Source organism: Phaenicophaeus curvirostris, chromosome 2, assembly GCF_032191515.1.
Source record: "Phaenicophaeus curvirostris isolate KB17595 chromosome 2, BPBGC_Pcur_1.0, whole genome shotgun sequence".
In the NCBI taxonomy this organism is placed as follows: Eukaryota; Metazoa; Chordata; class Aves; order Cuculiformes; family Cuculidae; genus Phaenicophaeus; species Phaenicophaeus curvirostris.
The window spans coordinates 119,349,941-119,370,324 of NC_091393.1; the positions used below are offsets into that span (position 1 = coordinate 119,349,941).

The following is a 20,384-nucleotide window of genomic DNA, read 5'->3' on the forward strand; positions in this document are numbered from 1 at the left end:
AGTTAAGGGGACTTATGGGTAACCTGGGGAGGGACTCTTTATCAGGGAGTGCAGGGACAGGACAGGGGGTAATACTCTTAAGCTGAAAGAGGGGAGATTTAGATTAGCTATTAGGAAGAAATGTTTTCCTGTGAGGATGGTGAGGCACTGGCACAGGCTGCCCAGAGAAGTCGTGTCTGCCCCATCCCCAGAGGTGTTCAAGGCCAGGTTGGATGGGTTTTTGATCAACCTGATCCAGTGGGAGGTGTCCCTGCCATGGCAGGGGGGTTGGAACTGGATGAGCTTTAATGTCCCTTCTAATCCAAAATCATTCTGTGATTCTAAAGCTGTTTGTCAGTCCGTCCATCCATCCCCTGCCCTCCCAGCCCCTAAAGAAGGCAAAATGATTGGTTGCATTCACTGTCTAGCTTTGCATGGAAATAAGAGATGTCCCTCTGTGCTTGGGAAGCTGGTGGGCTGAAGGCAGAGCATGGAGGGACCTCTTACTGCTTGGGCCCCATGGCAGCACAGCTCCATCTCTGTGGCTGCAGTACCTGAGTTATCCAAGCCTGGTTGGCTGGCTACAGTTGTTCAAAATCCATTTGTACAAAGATCTCTGACGATGATTTGTATAAGCTGATTTATTATCTGGTTCAGTGTTCATGCTGTTGCATCTCAGGCTTGTCTGTCAGGTATCACTTAGACTATTGCATTATTCTTAAATGTGGTGGACAGCAGTAATACATATTGTATTGCTTTTAAATTTTTTTTATAATTGCTGATTTGAAGCCTGTGAAGAAAAAGTGCTGCTGCACACAAAAATAAGTGTATCTTTGCTTGTTCAAAGGATTGATGCACAATGACCGCATCCAGCTGCTTAGTAAAGATGGGAATTTCTACCTGAGATGGCAGCTGTACAGCTGTCGTGGTGCTGCTTTAATGAAAGACATCGTGGATGTCTATAGCATATTACTATGCTCTTCCAAAAGCCACCTTCAAGGTTAGGGAGGTGATTTGTATGAGCAGGAGCATGCTATTCCAGCCCTTCGAACAGCCAGAGGCTCTGTGCCTCTTGATGCTCTCTGGCTGGATGTTCTGCCAACCGCGGACAGAGGGCACAGGACATTTAGAGGGAGTCTAAGAAAGCCAGGGGGTTGGGGACTGAGCTGATCACGGGCTTTGTTGTGCATAATGGCATTTCCTTTGTCAAGCTGTCAGCGCAGTGCAGACTCTCTGCCTCTGCACTTATTATAGTTACTTTATTTTCAACAGTGACAAACCATGTTTTTGGAATGAGTGCATGTCAAGTAAGGCATGAATGGTACATGAGTAACCACGTAGCTGTTTGGCCTCTGCCTGTTCCTCTGGATAGAAATCAGTTTTCCTATAGCAATCTCTTCTGGTATTTTTGTGAGTAATTATCTTTTTGGGAGTGGTTAGGAAAGAGTTATTCTCTTCATGCCATAATTTTATTGGCTGTTAACAGATGAGAAAATATATATTAGATATTCTGTATTTCCATTAAGGACAACTGTGGTCCAAAATAGGTAAATTTTAATGATCTTCTAAGTACACTTAGAAGGCATTTATTAGTTTGGGCTTTTAATGGAAAAGGGTTAAGGATATTTTTCTGTGGAGCTGGGGAAAGGAGGACGAAAAGGCTGATTGTTGAATTGGTTTGTTATTTGAATGTAATTATTTTTCCTCCTGAGCAATTATAGATTGTAAGTTTAAATAATTGCCAGGGTGCCAACAGCTGTCTATTGTTGTCTAAAATCTAAGGTTATAAATAAAATAAGTAATATGAGATTACTTTTTCTGAATGTGTTAAGTAATAAAAATACTTTGTCTGGCAGTTAATTTAACTTAGCAATAGTTATCAAAAAAAAACCAGAAAGAAAAGGCAAGATGTCTATTCCTTGCAGTAAACAAACTTTGTAAACAAGTGATTATTTTCTGCAGCATAGCCCTAAAAGTGATTCTTACTTTGCCAGTAACAAAATGTTTGTGGTGCCTTGCTTTTATAACAGTCGAATAGATTTTGTTTTGCTTCTCTATATTTCACGCTCCCTAAGGTTGCCAAGAGATTACAGAGATTTTCAGAAGACAAGGGTGAGGCTTCGCTATTATTGCAGAGATGAATTTGTATGAAAGATACAGAGAATCAAATGGATTACACAGCCCTGATGACATCTCTTATTTTATGTGTACATCAAGTTCTACTTGAGTAGCAGAGCACTAAAGTGTGTCAAATGACCAGGGATGATCTAAAATGAATTTCTGAAAAGTGTTGGAATGCTTAGAGCAACGGAAGATCACAAAATGATTTGAAAGCCTCAAATCAATGACTGAACTAAAGATGTGATGCTTTGCAATGAAGCAAATAATCAGACTGGTGGCAGGACCATGTAGCTCTATCTCAATCTCTTTCACATATTGTTGTACCAGAGGTTCTTTTTATCCTTAACAGGCTTTTGAAAGGTAATATATTAACAAACTACTCCCTTCTTCAGAGGAGATAGAAAAGTGGCTGGACTGAATTTATCTGTGCACAAGTTGGCATAATTTATTCTTTATTGACTGTATCCTTGAGCATTCTGCTGTGTTAATTGAGATTAAGGTTTGGTTCTGTTCTTGGACACTTGAGATGTGTGCAAAGAGCTTCTGATGCTTTTATTCATACTCATGATCCAATAGCTTATTTTCTAAGAGAAAACAAAAAGAGTAAATACTTAAAGGAAACAGAATTTTGACCATAAACCCTGACATTTTTTTCCTGTTTCCTTGGGACACTTCAGTCATCATCTTTGTGGCCAAGAAAAAGCAGGCCCCTACAGTACTTCTTAAGACTGTCCTTTGATCGATTAGACATGAAGAACTTGCAATTTCAATCCAAATATTTTGCACTTAAGGACTAATTGTTCTTACTTTGTGAACACTGCACTTTTTCTACAGGTCAGATCCATTTTTGTTGCAGTATTCTTCTCTATATGATTCAGTTGTTTGTTCTCAGCCATGAGCATTGATTCAATTGCATTCCCAAAACATGTGTTCATTGGTTTCCAACGCGAACCATTCCATGATTCTAAGTTTTCTAACAGAGGATTTTGATGATAGAATTTTGTTATGGGGACTCACCAGTCAACAGTTTTGTTGACCTTCTTGATACATTCCTGCTTATTGGGGGGGGAAAGTATACTGAGGCAGTGAATAAGGCCGTCTTTGAAAGTATTTTGATACACTGACTCGTGTATATCCCTGCTCTCTGCTGGTTAAGATCAAAATTGCATTTAAATAGGAATATCTGCACCCTCTTGCACTGTAACAGTGAACTTTAGAGCAACTGTAGTTTGTGTTTTATTAGTATTCTTGCTAGTGGCTTCAGATTTATTTAAATCCAGTAGATTTTGTATTATTTATACCTAGTAACATGCTTTTATGATATATTGAATAAACACTTTTTAAGAATAATTTTCTCTCTATCTTTGTTGCTTTTCCCAGTTTGACTGCTGTTGCGTTATAGGCTTTTTCAAAAGTCATACTTATGATATGTTATGCATACTTTTCATGCTGAAAACATGGCAGTTTTTCTCTTTACAGTAAAATATTCCTTTTCTATTATGATAGTCTGCTTTTCCTTTTACAATAATTCTAATCTGTTGTGCAGATTTTATACAAACATACATTCATACACAAACATGCGCCCACATGCACTTTGGATGTCAGCAGCTTCCATACGGGCATAAATGAATTGCCTGGGCATTTGTTAATTTGAATGAACATGAGGCTTCTGCTTCTCCTATGGAAAAAGAAGCAAATCCAACAGTTTCTTTGGGAATTCATGCAGTGTGAACAGAACACATCTTGGCAAAATGGTGAGCCAAGAAATTCCTCTTTAGTTGCGCTGTTAGGCAAACTGCATTTTAAATTTCTTGCCGAGGGCTTTGTTTGACTTGCCCCAGGCAAGCTGTTCAACATATTTATCAACCCTGTTGTAGCATTAGAGCCAACGCTTATCTAGGAAGATCATCCGCTTAATGCCATCTGTCATCAGGAGTTTTATTTCTTTCAGCTGAGCTTGTTCTCCATTTCAGGTTTTTTTATATTCCTCCCAACCATTTCTTAGTTGATTGCTTTCCAGTGATCTCAAATATTCTGTGATTGCTCAAATATTCGATGGTTGCTGCGCATTAAACCCCTGAAGACATCAATAATACAATTTTACTTTAAATCCTGATTGATAATGTTAATCCTATATGCATCCAGATGGCTCACCAAAGCGCCCTACATATTGCAGTGTTCTGTAAAAGGTGATACTGCATTTCAATCTGAATCTGGAATTCTTTCCAGATTCCCCACAAGAATTTGAAAAAAATCAGAACAAAGCTTCTTCAGTAATTCATGCTCTATCTTTATTTTAGCCCCTATGAGGACAAGGCTTTGATCATTTTAGGTTTTCAGGCCCTTATTAACTGTGGTGGAAGTGCACAGGCAGTGTGAAAGTGTTCCCCAAAGCTGTATTCCCTCACTTTACATGTGACTGTGAGATCCACTTCTACTTTTGGATTTGTCTCCAAAATCACAGTGAAGACAAAGGCAATGGCATATTTCCCTGTAAGGAACAAAATTTAACTTTCTGGACGTCTAGTGCTGAGTTACTTAAAGTCAAGAAACGTTGTTATAACCAGGCATACAACTACTGTGTATAGGCTGGATATTCTCCTGGGCTCCCAGGACATCGTGATCCGATTGTCCAAACAGGGAGATCTGCTGGGTTCCATCGCAGCTTCCTTGTTACCTGCTTGACTGTCTCTTTAGGGAAGGGAACACAATGGTGCCTACCGAGATCTCATCCTGACCTTTTGTGGTGAAGCCAGAGTACCTACTCTAACCTGTGAGGTACTAAAAATTAATGGTCCCCACATTTTTGGAGCACACAGCATAAATAAATCTCTCTTTGGCTCAGTCCTTAGGAATAGGAGTACTTGGACTGACTTCAATCAATCAGCTGTACCAACTGCTCCACACAGTTTTTAAAGAGGAAAGTGCCAACCACACTCAGGATTTGGTGGAAATGTATGAAATGTGCATTATTATATAGGTATATAACTTGGTGAGGTTCAATTCATTCCTTCCAGTTGGGGGGAAAAAAAATCATTTCAGTTCAAAGCAGCTGAACGTTTCCTTCTCCAGCTTTTATAGAGGTAACTAAATCGTATTCAAAATCGGGGCCAAGTCCTATACTGGCCAAGAGAAGCGGGAATGCTGGCAGCTGTGTCCTCAGCTCCCAGAGAGATGCTGGCTAGAGCAAGATGCATTGAGGTAGGCCGGTGGGATGTACTGCTGGCTGTCCTTTACTGCTTCGATGTATAGGAGCAGCCTGCGCCCCCAGCTACTTTTGGCTGGGTACTGTCGCATTTGAGCAGCTGGCAGAATCGTTATTTCTAGGGTTTCAGAACATAAGCTGGCACAGGAGCTGGTCTCCTCTTGCTAGTGTGCTCCTGAGCTTTGGATAGATCCTATCCTGCTACTTACTCTGATCTGAGGTTAGCGAAGAGGTTTCCAGGGCACGCTGGTCTTTGTTCTCACAGCATACCAGCACATTTTATTTTTCTGAATGTATATTTAAACCTGACATTTCCCCCTCCTTAGTGGAAAAATACATTCTAAAATCCTGCTAAGAGAAGGAGGAGCAGGATCCATATCCTTTGCAGTTCATCTTCTGCAGTGAAGCATTCCTACTGACCTGGCATGGAAGCAGCTTCTTAATCCGCTGCATGGAAAAGTGCCTGGAAGTGTGGGTGTAGGGATTGCCGGCGGTTGGCCAGAAGACACTTGGCATGCCAATGAAATAATGCATTCGTTCTTCAGAATATGACAAAAAGAGTCTTCTGAATGTCCTGTTGGGCTGTTGGGAGGGCAGGGGAGAGAGAGGGCTTGTAAATAAAGCTGGCAGGAGTGAAAGGTCGTTGGGTAGTCAGGCAGAAGTCAGGTTGTATGCACACCTGATGCCCAGTGGAGAAGGATATGCCACAAAGGTGAAGGACAAAGGCAGTAAAAAAAAAAGTTCCACACACGAAAATACCATATATGTGTACGTGTTTGACTGAAAACAATAAAATTAGCTAATATATAAAACTGATATACCTGCTGTGATCTTTAAATGGAAAGCTGAGAGTCCCTGAAGCATTAACCTCCTTTAGCAACTAATTAGTACAGAAAGGGTGCATCTTGTGAGGTTTTCATTAGAATCAGGAATGTCCTTCTGATGCAAATTTACTGCTTGTGCCAATTTACATAACAGAGTCATAAATAGGAATTTACATTAGGGAACCTGCATGGAAACTGAGAAACTAGAGTCCTCGGCGCAGGCAGGACCTGGATCTGTCAGAGCAAGTCCAGAGGAGGCCATGAAGATGATCTGAGCGCTGGATCTCCTCCTCAGTGAGGCCAGGCTGAGAGAGCTGGGCTTGTTCAGCCTCAAGAAGAGAAAGCTCCTGGGACACCTTAGAGCAGCCTTCCAGTACCTGAAGGGGGCTACCGGAAAGCTGGGAAGGGGCTCCTGATCAGGCAGTGCAGGGATAGGATAAGGAGGAACAGATTGAAGCTGAGCAATGGGAGATTTAGATTCGGTGTTATGAACATTTTTTTACGAGCAAGAGTAGTGAGTCCCTGGCCCAGGTTGCCCAGAGAAGCTGTAGCTGCCCCATCCCTGGAGGTGTTCAGGGCCAAGTTGGATGGGGCTTGGATCAACCTGATCCAGTAGAAGGTGTCCCTGCCCATGGCAGGACAGTTGGAACTGGATGTTACCTAAGGGCTCTTCCAAACCATTCTGTGATTCTATCATTCTATCATTCTTCAAAGATGTAATAAGAACAGATGTTGGAGAAGAGGATCAGAATGAAGGTCTCTTCCAACCTGGTTATTCTATGATTCTATGATGAATAAATGTTACCTTAGCAGGATCATGCAGGAGACGACATTGGTGTAGGAGTGGAGAAGTGGAGAACATGTCTTGATCGTTGCAGAATTTTCAAACAAGTTTTCCGGTCTTTTTGTTTGTTTGTTTTGTTTGTTTCTGTGTGATGGCTATTTCATGCAGTACAAAAAATAAAGAATCTAAGCATATTACAAGCTACAGATATTATTATGGGGATCAAGAACTTTGTAATTAGTAATTTGGCTAAGGGCTCATCTAGCTTATGCTGCAGCATAGACTTCTACAAGTGAGCTAGTAATGCTAGGCTCATTTTATATTTGTGGAAGAGAAGCAGGCAAGTTTCAGACACAAATCACTGTATTTTTGGAGATTTGATTCAACTACAGATTCAAAGACTTCCAGGTTTTTGTAATGAACCATACAATCATAGAATGTTTTGGGCTGGAAAGGACGTTTTCAGGAACGGGGCTCTCTGGGCAACCTGTTCTAGTGTTTCACCATCCTCATTGTAGAGAATTTCTTCTTATACCCAGTCTAAATGTACCCTTTCTTTGTTTAAAACCATTACTTCCTTGTCCTTCTACTGTCTGCATATGTGGTATGGGATTGTTTCTCTTGCCTTAAAACATGCAAGCAGTTATATTTAAGATTTTGAGGAGCATCCTGGCTACATGATGCCTTTCAAAATGGACGTGCCTCTCTTGGATCCGGCATCATTTTTACCTTGGATATCTCAAGGCATCTCAGATGACCTCGGCTGTCTCTATTTAGGCAAACAAATTAATCCCCGAGCTCCTGTTGCAGTCAAGGGAGACCCAGTAAATGCAGTTATCATAAACTGCAAAGGAGCTCATCCTGCTGGAAAGGAAAAACCTGGGATTGCCCTGTGGATATTTCAGAATTATTACAGGTTATCTTTAAGAATGTGACGTTTATCTCTCATATCAGAGCAACACTTGGCCTTCATTATTTTAGAAAAATACTTCTACTTGTGCTAACTATTTTTTACAAATATGCAAATGATCTGGGTTGCCTATGGAAACACATGTTCCTTAGTTGAGCGCAAGGCTGTGTTCAAAAAGAGTTGTTCAGAAGATATCTAAGTGTATGGATATGTAAAGAGAATAGTTTCAGAAAATAGATATGGATGCTAGAAAGGAATAGCGATAGTAGCATTTATTCCCAAATTGTATGATTAATATTATTTATAGTGATGAATGAACCTTTAAAGATTGCCATTTGAATCTGTTTGGTTTTGAAGTTTAAAAGTGAAAAAATCTTTAAATGCCTTTTGAAATTCCAATTAGGAATCAGTCAAAACCCGTCGCTGAAAGAATAGCTTTTGTTTTACAAATTAGCAATTAAAAAGTGACAAATATCTTCAATGCTTAAACAGTCTTCTGTAATACCCATTATGTTCAAATAACACTTTTTTTGGGAGCATGAGTATGTTCCCCAGTATTTCCTTTTTTTCTCTTTCTCTTAGGAATGTCTCTGGATGCTCTCTATCTGACTGCATAGTTGCACTCACTTCACCAGTACTGGGGATTATGCTAATTATTTCATGAATAGTTTAAAATCACATTCTTGTTTTCAAGTTTCAAGTTATAATACGGGTTGCTTATTTTGCTTTTATGTTTCTTTTCCTAAAGTCTTTCCCTCAGAGTTTTATTTAATTATTTAACTAACTTAATTATTTTATCTTTTTACTCCTTTGTTTTTCTCTCACCAGAGTAATAGTAATTGTGGAGAGTAGGAATAATTAAGGAGAGTATTAATACTTAGAGAAAGTAAATTTTTTTTGTACTACAAAAGCATTTGAGGTCTTGAGCTGCAGTTATTTCCCTATTTTAGCAGTTGTTGCTCATGTTAAACATGACTTAAGGCAGCCAATGCTCTGAAGAACAGGTATTCCATGAGCTGATTTTTCTTAACTCCGGAATATGATGTGGGGTTTTATTGTTAATATTTCTCTCCTTGTGACGATTTCTCTCTGGAATGTGGCACCACTTTAGCAGAATAACAAACATCAACCACGGAATGTGTTAATACTATGGAAAGCAATTTAATATTGTATTGTTGTAAATTATGTCCCTTTACTAGCAGGTTATTTTATTATGACAAAGATTTCAATTCTAGCTGTTTTCATGGATGTGAGGATTTATCGTTTGCGCAAGGTGCCAGTGTACTTGAGGACTGATGAGAATAGCTCACTGAGAGAATAAAATGTCTGTCTCTCAGAGGAAGGAGAGTAGAATGAATTCAGACAGAAAGTGGGAGAAGAAAAAGTAAAAGAAACTGTGACAAGGTTGTAGATCACTCAGTCAAATCAACAGGTCAGGAGGCCTATCAATGAAAGAGTCCTAAATAACAGTTATAGAATTGTTTGGTTGGAAAAGACCGTTGAGATCATTGAGTCCAACCATACCTGTACACCACTAAACCGTATCTCTGAGCATCTTATCTACCCATCTTTTAAATACTCCCAGGGACAGTGCATCAACCACCTCCCTGGGCAGCCTCTGCCAGTGCCTAGGAACCCTTTCAGTGAAGAAATTTTTCCTAATATCTAATCTGAACCTCCCTAGGTGCAACTTGAGGCCATTTCCTCAGAGAATCAGAGAATATTTCAAATTGGAAGGGACCCCAGGGGATCATTGAGTCCACTTCCCTGCTCCATATAAGACTACTTAAAACTAAACCATATGACTAAGAGCATCATCCAGACGCTAAAGAAGTTACTGAACATCTTTGAATTCTCTTTCTCCCGAAAATAAATCTTCAGCCACTAATAAAAAGAAAGTGTTCTATTTTACTGTTCTTTCCTGTATTTTACAGATAAACTATTGCCTACTCAAGGACTACTGTATTTGATAGGAAACAGCTATCCTGGTAACCAGTACTTTCAGGCAGCGTGGTTAGGGATTTATCAAGCATTGAAATTCTTGAAATAAAAAGAAAAAGTGTGAACATTTCTACATTGCATTTGAAGTTAGGCCTCTATCTGAACTTCAGGACATGGTTTAGTAGGCATGTTGGTGTTGTGTTAATGGTTGGACTTGATCTTAGAGATCTTTTCCAACCTTAACAATTCTATGATTCAAACTTGGATTTGTGTTGTGTTCTTAACTTGGAGTTACTCATTGGCACTCACATGTGGGCCTAGGAATATGATGCGGGGAAAGTGTTGGGTCGGAATTATTCTGTGGCATAGATGAAATAGCTCATTCAGCACATCACAATGTGCTTTTCCAGTCAATATTAGTTTGATAAACTGGCTACAGAGTCCTTTTTGCAAGGGTCTCAGCATCACCTGCTGCAGATGCAGCTGGGGTTTTAGGCAGCTGGAACTCAAACTTCCCTTATAACATTAAGGATGCTCAGCACTGAAATACTATTGTTGGGCTGAGTTTTATTTTCTGTGCTTCACATACAGTTCCAGACTTCAGATCTAACAACCAACCCACAAAATAAATTAAGAGCACCCTTGGAAACAGCCTAATATAGCCTGCCTGCCCACTTCTGTGTAAATTCTGATGCCCTCTTCTGCTCTACGCCTAAACCCAGCCACCAGAAAACTACTGAAAAGTGGCAGGGTTTTTTTAGGACAACATGTTTGGTGAGCACTGTCATTGGAAGTAGAGAAGAACCCAATGATTCACGAGACCTCCAAGTTTAGACAGTCTTAAAAATAAGCAGAATAACTGGGCAGTGTGTGTGGTTGAATATCTAAATTTAAGATGGATGAGATTTAAGTGGCTCCTGCCTCCTTTCTCTTTTGGGGTTGCATATCTAAATACAAAGTTTTCTTTGGTTGACAAAGTACATTATTATTAAAGACCATCTCCCTGGACTTGGTAAAGCATTTGACACTGTCTCCCATACCATTCTCCCGAAGAAGCTGGCAGCTGAGGCAACTGAGTCTTTTTAGTCTGGAGATGAGGCTGAGGGAAGACCTCATTGCTCCCTACAGGTTGGTCTTGATGATTTTAGAGGTCTTTTCCAACCGTAATTATTCTATGATTATTAGAAGGAACAATGTCTTTTAGAGCAGACTGGATGGCTGTGGAAAAGCTGTGTTCCCAACTTTTCACTATGTTGCAATGGAATGGAACTTTTTTTTGGAACCTGTGATAGACTTGATATAGTTGATATATTTCTGCAAAACTGGGAGGGAATTTCAAGAGAGATCCTACAGCAGTTTGCCAACAGCTGAATTTAGCTGAGGAACCCAAATCTAATAACCATAGCTGTCTTTGTAGTTAAGGGAGAATGGTTGTAAGTTGACCAGCAATTTAGATCTTCTGGGGGCTGAATTGTCTTCAGGAGATGTCTGCTCCTTTCCATGGTCTCCTGGAGCAGACTGGCCTCCTAGTTTATGCAGCTTGCTTGTGCACCTGATTAGAAGGAGAAATCTGGGTCATTATTTCTGTAATTTTTCGTGCATTACAACTTTAACTTGAAGTTTATCTCCTAAGTTTCAAAGAGAGACAATGCCTTTGCGAGCTATCATAGTTGACAGAAGGGACTGCTTTGTTTTTCTAGTTGTACTTTGAAGGAACATTTCTATAACTTTTAAACTCATCATATCTATAGCATTATCAATAGAAACCCCATCGTGGATCATTGATCTCTAAGTGTATTTAATATTTAGATTATTTTTTACTGCTTTTTACTTCAAATGTTTTAGTAAGTGAATAGTAAAAGCAAATATGTTATCACTGAAAGAGAAAATCAAGGATAAGCTAAGTAATACTAAAGTGTACATGGTATGTTCTAGTTTTAGAGGTCCTCCAAATTGCAGCTAATATCTTAACTCTTTAAGCCATCAGGGAATTGTGAATGTTATTCTCGTTTGTTCCTTCCCTCAGGGTTTCATACAATGTGCTTGATTCCTGGAGAGTTTTGCTAATTTACACCTGTACACAGGCTGCTGCCCTTTGATAAACGGCCGCATGGGGAAATGACTGCCAAAATTTTGTCCAAATATCAAATATCTGCACGCACAAATTGTTAAACCAAAGCATTTTTCCTTCTCCATAGCATATTATTCAATCCATTATTACTGCCACCTTTAAAGACTGCATATGCCTGAAAGCAGAAAATTAAATAACTGTTTGCCATTAATACAAATTATTGTGTTTTGACAGCTTGCTAATCTACTATAGTGAAATGGTGCTGTACAAACAGTGCAATGGCCTTTTAAGTAACTTTTTTTAATGTGCATGAATTCTTGTTTGGGTCTTTGAACCCTTGTAGGATTTGTCCTCTGTGATATGTTACTATTTAGAAGCATAAATAAAGATTTGCTTGAGTTGTGCTGTGATGCAGAATAGATTTCTGGGTATAGTTTCTCTGTGTATAATCTTGGGAAAGAATTTACTATGATGTGCTGGCTGTTGGTGTTACTTCCACTATGGACTCCGTCAATTAATGCAGAAGTGATTTTGTATTGAGCAGATTTTGACATCATGCTATGTAATTTATGCAATATTCAGGTATGGGCTGTTTCTGGGGAGCTGAGAGGAAGTTTTGGAGACAGAAGGGAGTCTACTCCACTCAAGTGGGTTATGCAGGAGGTCATACTCCAAATCCTACCTACAAAGAGGTCTGTTCAGGTAAGTCTTTCTCTTTCGTTTTTAAGGATTGTGAGTAGAATCCTGTGAGATCATCAGTGACAATGATGCATAAAATGAGTGACTATAGCAGCTAAGGAGATTGTGTATTTAGTCAACAATAGTACCAGCTGTGCATCTTAAACTGTGATGAAAACTATGGTTTTCAATTTAGCTCCTGATTTATCCCATTGTCATCTCCTGATGATTAATGAGTTAATGTGTGTGCAAATATTCTGAGCAAAAAGAAAAAATAATTTCTTCAGGAAATGAATTCTGTTTCAAAGTATGCAAATGTGTATCTTAGGAAAAGCATGAGTTTTGAATTTACATTTGTCTGTATCTGAGTATGAACAAGAATTAGGAAACACACATTCTTGCTTTTTCTTTTCATACAACGAAGAGGTTTCACCTTTGCGTTATTACTAATAACTTTTAAAATTTTTATACACTTCAGTGCAGAGCAACCTATCATTTCCATGTCAAACCCTTGCATTTATTTTTCATTGCACTCATACTGATCCTTCATCAGTGCTAATAACCCAATACAGTTTCTTTCCGTGATCTAAAACATAGACCCACTGGCAGCCAACTGACTAATGTTGCTGCTAAGGCAAATTCTTACTTTCCTCTCCTCCCTGGTGGATAACAGCTTGGAGGTTTTGGTTTGGTTTATTTTCTTGTTAACTCTTTTTTTCACCAAATACTGAAGCTGTTGAGCTGTTCTCACTGTCAATCTGTCACATCTGGAGTGTCTGAAAAAGTCAATAGCATAGACGAGTAATGGACAATTGCAACTGTGAAAAGTGCTGCAAGACATCCCCCCAAAAAGCAGAAAGTTTCTGGAAATAGTTAAAAATGTGAAAAGAGGTCTTTTAAGGTGGTATAGACTGGACCAGACTATTTCAGTTGGAAAGGACCTACAATGGTCGTCTCATAGAGTCATAGGATCATAGAATCGTTTCGTTGGAAATAACTTTGAGATCATTGAGTCCAACTGTATGTCCACTACTAAACCGTATCTCTGAGCACCTTGTCTACCTATCTTTTAAGTACCTCCAAGGATGGTCACCCAACCACCTCCCTGGGCAACCTATTTGAATTCTTGACCACTCTTTTGGTGAGGAATTTTTTTCTAATATCCAGAATATCCAGTCTAAACGTCCCCTGGCTCAACCTGAGACCATTTCTTCATGTCCTATCACTTATTATGTGGGAGAAGAGACCAACACCCAACTTGCTACAACGTCCTTTCAGGTAATTGTAGGCAATGATAAGGTTTCCTCTCAGCCCCTTTTCTCTGGTCTAAACAATCCCATTTCCCTCAGCCTCTCTTCGTAAGACTTGTGCTCCAGACCTTTCACCAGCTTCATTGCTCTTTGTTTATCAAACTGTCTGACCAATTCAGGGCTGACAAAAAGTTGAAGCATAGTACGACTGACATTGTCCAAATGTCTCTATTTTACAGACAACTCTGTACTAATTATAAATTTCCTTACAAATGGTAAAGAAAATATAAACTGGGGAGAATTTCTGGTGAGAACATATAGCAGTAGAAATGCTCCTGACTGCAAATGTTTAGTGTATAGAGATTTTAAAATATCTAGAACAAAATAAAGGGCACCAGGCCTTTAGCATTAGCTGCTGCATAGGTACCCAGAACTCCTGTAACAGCAATGAGAAGCATCATCTTTGGAAGGGTCAGTGATGCCTGTCTTATTTGTACAAATGATCCATTACTTCCTAATACTTATGCGATCTTGTATTTTGTACTTTCAACATTTGCCTGCATTATCTGTAATTTTTACAAGCATATATGGTTCTGTCTGATAATTATTGTCCACTCTGTTTAATGTCTGGGTATTAAACACTTAGATTATTTATATAGAATAGCAATGTGCAGCACAACTTCTCTTTCCTAACGCAGTCATGGTTCACTGAGGGAAGTTGTGATGGACAGTTGAGTGTCTCTTCGAACATACCGGCTGTTTTGAGGGAGGTGATCCTCCCTCTCTTATTCTGCTTTTGTGAGACCCCTCGTGGGCTACTGTGTCCAGTTCTGGAAACCCCGACATTAGAAGGATATGGAAATGTTGGAACGGGTCCAGAGGAGGCCACAAAGATGATCTGAGTGCTGGAGCACCTCTGCTACAAGGACAGGCTGAGGGAATTGGCATTGTTCAGCCTGGAGAAGAGAAGGCTCTGGGATATCTTATAGTGCCTTTCCAGTACCTGAAGGGCTACAGGAAAGTTGGGGAGGGTCTTTTTTCAAGGGCACAGAGTGATAGAATGAGGGCGAATGGCTTTAAATTGGAAGGGGGAGGATTTAGACATTAGGAAGAAATTCTTCACAATGAGGGTGGGGAGATACTGGCACAAGTTTCCCAGGAAAATTGTGGCTGTGCCCTTCCTGGAAGTGTTCAAGGCCAGGTTGGATGGGCTGTTAGCAGCCTGATCCAGTGGAAGGTGTCCCTGCCCATGGCAGGGGGTTGGAAATGGATGGGCTTTAAGGTCCTTTCCAGCCCAAACCATTCTATGATTCTGTGATTCTGTTGGCCAAGGAGATATGTGAGCACAGGACAAGATGGTGTAGCCATGGGAGTAGAAAAATGGTGCCATCTCTTTCAGTTCTGTGCAATACATGGTGGTTTTATATTTCAGAGTACCTCCCAAGTAATGTGGGCTTTGTGTTCGATCGAGATAGTTTCAATGCTTTTCGTAGCTGTGAACTACAGTGAACAAAAATAAAAAAGGTAATTACATAATAAGATTCCTGGAATAATGAAATGGGAAAAAAATTTGAAGTCTCTTTTCTGATAGATTTTTATTTAGATTTGTAGTGCAAAAACACAGCTGAGGTTATTTTTCTAGTGCTTGTTTTTGTACACATTTGCATTATGGATGTTTATACGCCTCCAGATGCTGGACACAGGAGGACTTTTTTGCTGTGAGATATCCAGAAGCATAAGCACATATTTGATAGCCTCATCTATGAGAATGTAAATGGAATGTGTATATACTACATGTTTCTGTTCTTGTTGTGCAGCTGAGCTGAGCTGGAGAATTTCCTCATTTTGGCATGCTATTTTTTTCAGATTTAGCTTCTTCTAGCCCTATTTTATTCTGATTTTGTTCTGCCTTTTTTGGCAAATTTTTTTTAATCTTTTAACATACTTTTGGGAAGTCTCTTTAAAGAGAGTTCTTACATGCTCCCCTAAGATATTGCCACGTGACTGCTTCAAGTTGCCATAGTTTTCATTGAGAAGAACATTTCTTATGTAATAGTGGACTTCCGTTACACACTTTGTGATTGTCACTTCATTTCTCATATGTTCTGGCAAGATCATATCTATGGTAAACACTTAACAGTCATGTCCTCTAAATCCAGGTCTAGAAAAGACATCAGAATCACCTAAACAGTATCCACAGTGCGAAATCTATTTATCTTCACTTCTCTAGGCTGAAAGTGACTTTCTCAGCCTTTCTTCATAGATGAGGTGTTCCATCCCTCTGACCATTTTTGTGGCCCTTCTCTGGACCTGCTGCAATGTGTCCATGTCTTTCCTGAGCTGAGGACACCAGACCTGGACCCAGTATTCCAGGTGGAATCTAACAAGAGCAAAGTAGAGGGGCAGAATCTCCTCCCTTGACCTGCTAGCCGTGCTTCGTTTCATGCAGACCAGGATACAATTTGGTTTCTAGCTGGACTGCAAACATACATTACTTGCTCATGTCTGATTTTTCATCTGTCAGTATCCCCAGATCTTTTTCTGCAGGGCTACTCTCAATCCATTTGTCACTCAGTATGCACTGATATTGGTGATTGTCCTGATTATTCAGAACCTTGTGCTTGGCCTTGTTGAACTTCATGAAGTTCGCACAGGCTCACCTCTCAAGCCTATCAAGGTCCCCGCGGATGGCATCCTGTCCTTCAGGCACCATCTGCATCACTCAGCTTGGTGTCATCTGCAAACTTGCTGGGGTGCACTCAGTCCCACTGTCTATGTCATTAATAAAGGTGTTGAACAGTGCCGATCCCACTACAGACCCCTGAGAGACCCCATGTGTTTCTGATCTCTGTTTGGTCATTGAGCTGTTGACTGCAACACTTATGATGTGACCATGGAGCCAATTCCTTATCCATTGAATAACTTACCCAGCAGTCCAATATCTCTGCAAATTAGAGACAAGGATGTCACGTGGAACCATGTCAAAGGCCTTACAGAAGTCAACACAGATGACATCAGATGCTCTTCCCTTATCTACTTTGTCAGTCACTCCGTGGTGTGAGAAGGCCACCAGACTGGTCAGGTGACTAATCATTAGGTGTTCTGCTTGGAAAGCTGATCTTTCTCACACTGCAAGAAGTCAAGTTCCTGCTCACTGATGTACCAGTAGTCAATAGGGGCAGGAATGTGTTCCATGTACACTGTGTCATAAAGCCCACAAATGCTTTTGTCTGTTTAGGATATTCCGTAATGATTTAAAATCATATCTTGTTTGGAGACCTTTGAGGATAATACTGCCTTAAATACCATTGATCTTAAAGTCTGCAGTAACATGGCACCAACATATGTATTTAAACACCTGTAAATTAAGGAATTACTGAGATGGAGGCTTGGAGCATATTGATTGCAATTTGATATCCTACTTCACTCTTCACACTAAATCTGTTAGACCTGAATATCTTCTATAGAAAACAAGAAAATAATATTTCTTTCTTTTCTTCATACTTTTAGTATGAAGAATATGTATTCTTCATCTGGCAGGTAATACAGCAGAACTGGGAATAGGGACTCATATGATGTGACAAAATTATGAACTTCTGTGATGTCTTGATCTTGCCAGAGTGTCATGTGGCCGCCTAGGTGCTCTCTCACTCTCCCTCTTCAATGGTAAAAGGGAAGAAAATTAGTTTGAAAAGCTTGTGGGCTGAAATAAGGACAGGGAGATCACTCACCAGTCACCGTCATAGACCAAACAGACTTAATGTGCAGAAGATTAATTTAATTTATTCCCAATTAAAAAAAAAATGTTAGATTACAATAGAGAGAAACAAAGGCAAAACTGAAAACACTTTTCTCTTACCCCACTCTTTCTCACCAGAATCTACTTCACTTCTTTGTTCCTAATTCTTCTACCTCTTCTGGACATTAGAAAAAAATTCTTCACAGAAAGGGTCATTGGGCACTGGAACAGGCTGCCCAGGGAGGTGGTTGAGTCACCTTCCCTGGAAGTGTTTAAGGCACGGGTGGATGAGGTGCTAAGGGGCATGGTTTAGTGTTTGATAGGAATGGTTGGACTCGATGATCCGGTGGGTCTCTTCCAACCTGGTTATTCTATGATTCTATGATTCTATGATTCTATTCACTTGAATGCAGGTCTGGTTTCCATACTGATGGTGTTTCAGTCTTCACCATGATCTCCATTGGATGAACTTTACTGGGAAGCAAATATAATCTACAGACATAATATCAAGCTGTGTAAGGGGGCACTGTTTCTCTTAGAGCACCAAGGTGATAGCTCTACTGTCACAAAATTTTGTTGGTACCCCACAGAAACTTAACCCTGTAAAGGCAAACTTTCAACCTTATAAGCCTTGAAGAGCAGCATGATTCACCTCTCTGTTGAGGAGGTCATGATTCTACTTGAAATGGTCCAATTACCGTAATCCTGTTTAGATGTGGGGCAGGTCATTTGAAGATTCTCCTGTTGATTGATATTTAAGAGACACTTGAATCACTTTGAAGCTTAGGGATAGAGTGCTGGAAAATATTTTTTACATTTTTTGGTGACAACCATACAGATAAAAATCTGAAAAGGTATTCTGGAGGAGATGAAGGGTTTGGAGCTATTTTGGGTGGATTAGCTTAATACATTAATACACCGGTTTCGGCCAGCATTAGACAACCCAGGATATTCATTCAGTATGAAACATCTTTTCATATATTGCTTACAGATGTTCAGAACAATTCTGTTTATCTGTATATTCATAAGCATTTTGAAATCTGCATAGCTCAAGTGGCACTGAAATCAGAAGGGAAAAACTCTGCTGTTGTTGTTCATAAACTGGTTATGTACAAATACCATATAAAATATGCAGCTAACGATGATATTCTTAAAAACAGGGTAGTTTATAGGCTTATGGTTCAAGCTGTTAACATCTAAGCAGGTCATTTTATTCTGTTTGGGGTTTTTTTCCTTTGTTTATCTTCACTGACTTTAATGTAAGGAAAATAAATGAAAAAGCCTGTTTATTATTCAATATTAGTTAGAAGGCATAGTGAATGTAATAGTATATTTTGTTACTTAAATCAATTTATAATCTAGTCAATTCTCAGTACCATTCTGAAGATTATCATCTTGTACACGAGTCCCATTTCTTAATAATTAATGCAATATAAAAGTATGCCACGTGGACTTACTTTCTGCATGGAGTTACATAAAATACTTGGTTGTGAAGTTGTTTCACATTTCCTGCTCAACAAACTCATGTTTTACTGAGAGATAGTATTGCCTCTTGCATACCAATTAGTCTTTTGACTGATTCTTAATTGTAGAAATACAGTTCTCCCTAAAATGTCTAGGATTCCAAAGGCCATTCAGAAGAACAGCTAAGAGAGCTGGGGGTGTTTAGCCTGGAGAAGAGGAGGCTGAGGGGAGACCTCATTGCTCTCTATAACTACCTGAAAAGAGGTTGTAGAGAGGAGGGTGCTGGCCTCTTCTCCCAAGTGACAGGGGACAGGACAAGAGGGAATGGCCTCAAGCTCCACCAGGGGAGGTTTAGGCTGGACATTAGGAAAAACTGTTTCACAGAAAGGGTCATTGGGCACTGGCAGAGGCTGCCCAGGGAGGTGGTTGAGTCACCTTCCCTGGAGGTGTTTAAAGGCACAGGTGGACGAGGTGCTGAGGGACATGGTTTAGTGTTTGATGGGAATGGTTGGACTCGATGATCTGGTGGGTCTCTTCCAACCTGGTGATTCTATGATTCTATGACTTCTGAATAGAATCATAGAATTATAGAATCATAGAATTATAGAATTATAGTATCATAGAATTATAGAATCATAGAATCATTGAATCATTGAATCATTGAATCATTGAATCATAGAGTGGTTTCAGTTACAAAGTATCTTAAAGTCCACTCAGTCCCAAACTTGAGCTATGCAGGCATGGTGGTGTTGGGCTGATGGTTGGACTTGATGATCGTAAAGCCTTTTCCAGCCTTAATGATTCTATGATTCTATGGATGTTCATCATTTAGACATCACAACACTATTCCAAAGTGGGTCTGACTCTGCAAAATGTTTAAATGTGTAATTAAACTACAAATATTCTCTTCATTTTCTGTAGCTTATAAAGGGATCTGAAGGTTTTAATGAAGAGAAACTGAGTCCATAAGATTAAAGTTTCCAAGCCGTAGTGAGAATGTCTCAGAACATTTTCTTTTATTATTAAATCACTGTCAAGAGAATAGATTCCTGTTGTGCCTTTGTCTGTTCTTTTTTTTTCTGATAAGAACAGGATACAGGAATTTTAATGACTTATAGATTCTGTGAAGAATATCAGTATTCACTGTGCCCTTGATCTGTACAACATGCCTTGATACAATTGGCCAATTGCTCCACCTCTCCCCTTTTTTTTTTTGCCAAGTTGACCCATGAGGAAGAAAGGAAAGGTCAGCCAGTCTAAGTACAAAATAGTGTACTGATCACAGTTCATGTCATGTACTGTGAATATTAGTGGGTTTTTTTTACGTTTTTGTAGCAATTGAATATCATTTTTTAGGAAATATATAGTTTTTATTAACTAGACGAGAGTTAGAATAAGTTGTGTCTCTGTAATTGTGA

General features: G+C 39.5%; 1 protein-coding gene across 1 annotated transcript in view; it reads left to right on the forward strand.

The window, feature by feature from the left end:
• The window catches only part of MSRA (methionine sulfoxide reductase A), a 293,652-nt gene that overhangs the window by 127,672 nt on the left and 145,596 nt on the right, over positions 1 to 20,384 (forward strand). The window contains exon 3 of the mRNA XM_069850727.1: positions 12,418 to 12,537. Coding sequence (XP_069706828.1) covers positions 12,418 to 12,537 — 120 coding nt within the window. The remainder of the gene's footprint in view (positions 1 to 12,417; positions 12,538 to 20,384) is intronic.